We start from the raw sequence: 5,900 nt of genomic DNA, 5'->3' as shown, positions 1-5,900 counted from the left end.
TCGAGTTCCAAGGTATTATTAAACATATATTTTGTTCATCCCCGAGGAACCGCCATGAAACACGTCCTACATAGTCGAGCTCACGAGCGCCCCCCCGTGCATCATCTTTTCTCTGCTGACATTAATTTCTTATTTCTCAGTTGTATCGTTTTGTTCACGTGGTCACCACACCCAGTACCCGTAACACTACTTCTACATACTTTGGGACCAGACGTGAATGAGGAGGGGCCAGTGGCAGGTGGAGGAAATGCAGCAGCAGCAGCACCTGCTAAGTCAGGAGGAAGGTCCAGCTGGAGTGGTTCCATCCTCTGCACCGAAGTGACGTGCAAACCTGCCTCTGACTAATCTGTTCTGGCTGCTGCTTCACCATGTTCATGCGGAGATGCAACGTGATGGACAGAAATAGTCCCATCCAGGAAGAGTCTTTGAAAAAGCTGATTGTCTGCGCATCAGGTCGTATGATATTTGTTCTCACCCAGAATAACTGGTTGATTGGTGGACTGTGACGTTGTCAGACAAAATTCTAACCACACCCAAGCCGGCCTCCCACAAAGTCGTCATCTGAACAATGGTACCAATAGTCATCCTCCCCTATGTTTCACATAAATACAGGTGATCTCAGATCTCAAGTGGCACATCTGACCTGAGGAGTGAAGGACACACAAGAGCTCATCCGCCGGAGATTACATTGGACACATTTCTTTATTTTTTTTCTTTCTGAGTTTGGACATCTTATTACTGCGCTAAAGACAATGAATCTCAACGGTAGGAAATTCTCATTCATGTAATGTCTTCTGTTTTGGTTTCATATGGAAATGATTCGTAGATTTTTGAAATATTGCAAAAACATTTATATGAGTAACATATTAAGTCAATTTATTTATGATTTTTTCCCCCTATTAAAGCATCGTGGGACTATTGTCACTCCAATAGAACTGTTGTGGTTCTGATTATTATTATGATTATTATTATTATTATTTTGTTGCCTCTTTCAGTTTTAAACTGCAGTGAGAAAGTTCATCCCTGCTGTTTGTGGCAGTGCTTTGTCTTGCAGCATCACCTGACAACGATGAAAATATTCATGCGAAAAAGACAACTAGCAAATAAAATACATGTTTTTGTTTAAAATCAAAACATGGTGGCTCACCATCGCATTGATATGAATACATGAATACTTCTTTTACTGATTTTAATCCGTATTTCCTCTGATGTTATGGTGAAACTGTACTTCACTGAACTGCTTATCATTACTACTCGAGCCAGTTTCAAGAACATTTTCAGTGTTCAATGCTTCTGACAGGCACTAAAATGCCCCGCAAAATACCCACTATGTTCATCTACAGCTATGGATCTTGGTTCAAGCTTCCTTTATGACAGAGTTGTTTCACAGTTATCAGACACACAAACATTTTTCCTTCATCTACAGTCGTATTAAAACAGGATTTGGTGTCAAATGATGAGTTCCATAGTCATAATAAGGGCAGTAAGGACTGGTTCTATCCATGAACCTCCCACTGTGGGACAGATTTGGGAAACCTGATCAAGTCGAATGTATCAAATAAAGTGTTTTCTTCCTGTCTCATGCAGGGATGCACAAACTGGTCACCACCCTGTGCTTCATACTGCTGTCGACTCCCGTGGCTGAGACAATGACAACAGTTATGCCGATAACAGCAATGGAAACAGAAGCAAACACCCAAACAGGTGGTGTGGAGACGACCGTGATCACTGAAGAGACAACAGGAAGTGCCACGGAAACAACCATTATCACACAACTACCAGGAAACACAGCAACGCCGCCACGGACCATCGTCCGGACCACTGCTATCATTCCTAACTACGACGTGGCTCCGCTGACGGTTCGTGAATCAGCACTGTTTAACAAGGAAAAATCAACCATCATGTTGACATCGAACCACATTTATTTCTACAGGGATCTTTCAGTAGCGCTGACTGTGGCTCCACAAAGCTGTGTGCAGCTGAGCCCACTCAGTGTGATCCATCAACAGCAGCAGATTGTTTCTTTTTTGCAGCCACCCAAACGTCTGGTCGGAATTTTGAGTGTCAACTCTCAGGACCTAGTGCTGGGTACATAGCCGTCACCTTATCAACTGACGCCACCTTGGTAAGTCACGTTCAAGGGTGAATGTTCAGCTGCAGCCAACGATACGAGCCGCTTGTTACAGCTCTTCTATATTTGCTCCTCCACAGGGGGGCAACGACACCACGTATGTTTGTGCCAATGATCGGGGCAACGTCAGGTTCATAGGTGCCTTTCTCGACAACCAAGAGCTGAGCCAGACATCAACAGTGAGCCCTTTTAACCTTCATATTATGATCCAAACCTTACGATCACCAGCGTCCAACATTCCAGTTCATCATCATTTCCATTCTGTTTTCAGTTGAATGCCAACGAGGTGAAAGGAAGAGTAGATAATGGGAATGAAATCCTCTGTACATTTAAAGCGACCGTTCCGGCCTCAGCGTCGAGAACCACTGGTTTCACAATTGGACTGTCAAAAGGATCCTACAATAGCAGTAAGACACAGCCACACACAGTAACAGTTATCAGTGTTGTACATTTTCAAGGACACTCATTGAATTGTTTCCTCTCATCCAGCCACTGGTGCACTCGGAAACCCAGACACAGTGTTTCAGTCCCCCACTCTGGACTTGGCCAACAGCAGTGCCAATGTCACCAACGTCCTGGCTAACACCACCTCGAGTACCACCACAGCTACACCTACCACTCGCACAGCCACTGTTGTCTCCACAACAAGTCAAGCTACAGTTCCCCAGCAGTCGCTGACACAAGGTAAGAATGCGTCTGAAAGGCCAGTAGGACAAAAGTCGATATTTCATGCTGAAGTCCCCTCTCTCTTTCTCTGCAGCTCTCCTCATCACTGTGGGCGTGTTGAGCCTGCTCATGCTATGAGGACCTTGACAGACATGAATGTAGCTTGAGATGGTTCACACGTTCTGATGGAAAAGACACACTGTGACCAGTCACTCACTGGTGGATCAGACCGTCACAGTTGGCCTGGCTTCATCTTCAAACGGTCGCGGTGTTGTGTATGTTGTTGATCGTCAAAATGAATCCTAATGCGAGTGACGCCGGAAAAAGGCAGACGCATTTTCGCTTTTGCACTTTTGCTTCATTTTACATGTGGTGTCAGTGAACACATGTATTCAGTGTTAATGATTTTTGCAGATTTTTATTTGCTTTTGGCTTGACTGCTCTTTTTGAACAGTGCTGGCCTCGTGTGCTGCATATTACTCTTGTATTTATACGAATAAACATTTTATTTATTTAATCTCTCTGAGGCTTCCTTTTGTGGTCAAGAATCACTGTTAAAAATGAACTTCGAAAAGCTCAAGGACCCCAGAACCATCATTTCCTTTTTAGAACAGTGCTGGCGTTTCAAAGTAGAGGATGGAAAACATTCAAGGTAAAGGACAGTTTAGAAACACCATTCAGAGAGAAATTCTCCCAGTCAGCAAGGTGGATGGCCACCGTAGACCCTGGAACTGAGACTCGGTTTTAGTGAAGATACAAAGGATTTTTTTTTCACTTGTGGAAACCGCTTCAATCCAGAGTCAGCATCAGCAGTGGATCCGGTAAATTCTCCAATGTAAAAGAAGATATTTAGACTAGGAATGACTGAATAACTCAGGTGATAACTCACACTCTGGTCCATTTCTCGCTCTCTCTCTCTCTCTCTCTCTCTCGCCCTCTGTCTCTCACATACTTGCAAAGGTTTGTTGCACCATCTTTGTGGGGTCCGCTCTTTGCCATAAAGCTGTCCCCAGCCTCTCATCCTTAAGCGAAACATCCAAAACAATCGACTAAACTTCACCATAGCTCTGAACCAAACTTAAACCTAATGATAATGACCGTGCTGTTTTGAAGTCTTCATCCTCAAATTGAGACCTGACCTTGTGGGGTCCAGCAAAAGTGCGCCATGAAGGCTTAAGGGCCCCACAAGAAGGTGTTTCTCCCTAAACCTATCCATCCTAAACAAATGGCTAAACTGAACAGGGACTCTTAACCAAACTTAAACTCAAATAAAATGACCCACTTATTAAGAAGTTATAACCCTCAAATAGAGGTTTTAACTTGTGGGACCTGGTTCAGCCCAATCACTTGGTGTGAACACATGAGAATGGAATAATCCAATGAAATGCTACTTCTACATACTTTGGGACCAGACGTGAATGAGGAGGGGCCAGTGGCAGGTGGAGGAGATGCAGCAGCAGCAGCACCTGCCGAGTCAGGAGGAAGGTCCAGCTGGAGTGGTTCCATCCTCTGCACCGAAGTGACGTGCAAACCTGCCTATGACTCATCTGTTCTGGCTGCTGCGTCACCATGTTTTTTTTTTTTTTTTAATTGTTTTTTTTGGCAGAACACAAAACAGGCCATGAGGTGAATTCTGCCATATAACAGAGTAGAAAGAAAAAGAAGAAAAAAACAAAAACAAAAACAAACCACCAACCCTCTCTCCCACCCTCTTATGGTACATTCAAAATTATGAGCATTGAGACAACCAAGGCGCATGGTGTTTAAGCAGAAAAAAGTAATATTAATGATCATGCAAATATACAGAACAGTAGAAAATAAATTAATAAATAAATGACAAATAATTTGACCTCAGTGTACAAAATTATGGAAACCCACCTAATTGTCAACAGCTTCTGGTTCAAATGTAAATTCTATTCTATTAATTAAAACAAAAAAAGGTTTCCAAACTTTATTGAACTTCTCCAATTGTCCATGTTTAGCCAGCCTAACTTTCTCCAGCTTCAAAAAATATAGAACACCTTTTAGCCACTGTGTGTGTGTAGGAGGTAGATTAGATTTCCATCTTAACAATATTAATCTTCGAGCAAGAAGAGTGGTAAAAGCTATGGCATCTTTTTGTACGGAGGAGAGGCTGAGTGAAGGTTGTGTGACCCCAAAGATGGCTGTCAGTGGGTTTGGTGGAACTATGATACCTGTCAAATTAGATAGAAAAGAGAAAATCTCTCGCCAATATTTGGATAAATGTGGGCATTCCCAAAACATGTGGATGTAATTTGCTGGTGTTTGATGACAACGATCACAAGAAGGAGACACATTCTTAAATATTCTTGCCAGTCGCTCTTTTGTGAAATGAACTCGATGAAGAATTTTGCATTGAAGAAAACAATGTCTCGCACAAATGGAGGACTTGTGTGTAATATTTCACTCCAAGTGTCTTCAGACACTTCCATTCCTAAACTAGCTTCCCAAGTTGTTTTATAAATGCCCAATGAGCTGGATCTAAGTGCCTGTATATTAGAATAGATAGACGATATAGCACCTTTGAAGGATGAAAGAGCACTCAAAAACATGTCAATTTCAGAGTCAGTGGGTAAAGCCGGAAAGCAAGCATATGTTTTGGAGACAAAACTTCGTACTTGTAAGTATCGAAAAAAAATCCCTCTGAGGCACAGAGAATAAATATATTGACTAATTGTTGAAAGGTGGCAAATGTCCCATCTATGAACAAGTCTTTGATACATTTCACTCCCAGTTCGGCCCATTTTGAAAAGGCATTATCCATTAATGAACGAGGAAATAAATGATTGTTATTGAGTGAGCATTTAGTGGACACTGACTGAAAGCCAAAGTAGCGACGACACTGCACCCATATTTTCATTGATGACCTGACGATGACATTACTCGTATACCTGGAAATAGATGAAGAAATATGGGAGTGCAACAAGGATTGTAGTGAGGCTGGGTGTACGGAGTGGGCTTCTATAGTAAGCCACATCGGTGGATCTTCAAGAGAGTTGTACTGAATCCAAAGATTGAAATTTCTTAGGTTAACCGCCCAGTAGTAGAATTGCATATTTGGAAGCGCCATGCCTCCCAACTC

The 5,900-nt window shown here is 42.6% G+C and overlaps 1 protein-coding gene across 2 annotated transcripts; it reads left to right on the top strand.

Annotated features, from left to right (window-relative positions):
• Window positions 1–617: 617 nt before the first annotated feature.
• LOC128756102 (putative ferric-chelate reductase 1) lies at window positions 618–3,286 on the top strand. Of its 2 annotated transcripts, XM_053860311.1 has the most exons (7): window positions 618–765; window positions 1,588–1,859; window positions 1,934–2,125; window positions 2,212–2,310; window positions 2,403–2,538; window positions 2,621–2,815; window positions 2,892–3,286. In XM_053860311.1, the coding sequence occupies exons 1-7, from the start codon at window positions 753–755 to the stop codon at window positions 2,933–2,935; spliced, it is 951 nt and encodes a 316-aa protein (XP_053716286.1). In that variant the 5' UTR covers window positions 618–752; the 3' UTR covers window positions 2,936–3,286. The 2 variants fall into 2 exon arrangements, with proteins under 2 accessions (XP_053716286.1, XP_053716285.1); XM_053860310.1 differs by having other exon boundaries at window positions 2,621–3,286.
• Window positions 3,287–5,900: the final 2,614 nt, after the last annotated feature.

The sequence above is a fragment of the Synchiropus splendidus genome, chromosome 3, assembly GCF_027744825.2.
Source record: "Synchiropus splendidus isolate RoL2022-P1 chromosome 3, RoL_Sspl_1.0, whole genome shotgun sequence".
Lineage (NCBI taxonomy): Eukaryota > Metazoa > Chordata > Actinopteri > Syngnathiformes > Callionymidae > Synchiropus > Synchiropus splendidus.
The sequence above is the reverse complement of the archived record's forward strand: the minus strand, read 5'-3'. Positions and strand labels throughout refer to the sequence as shown.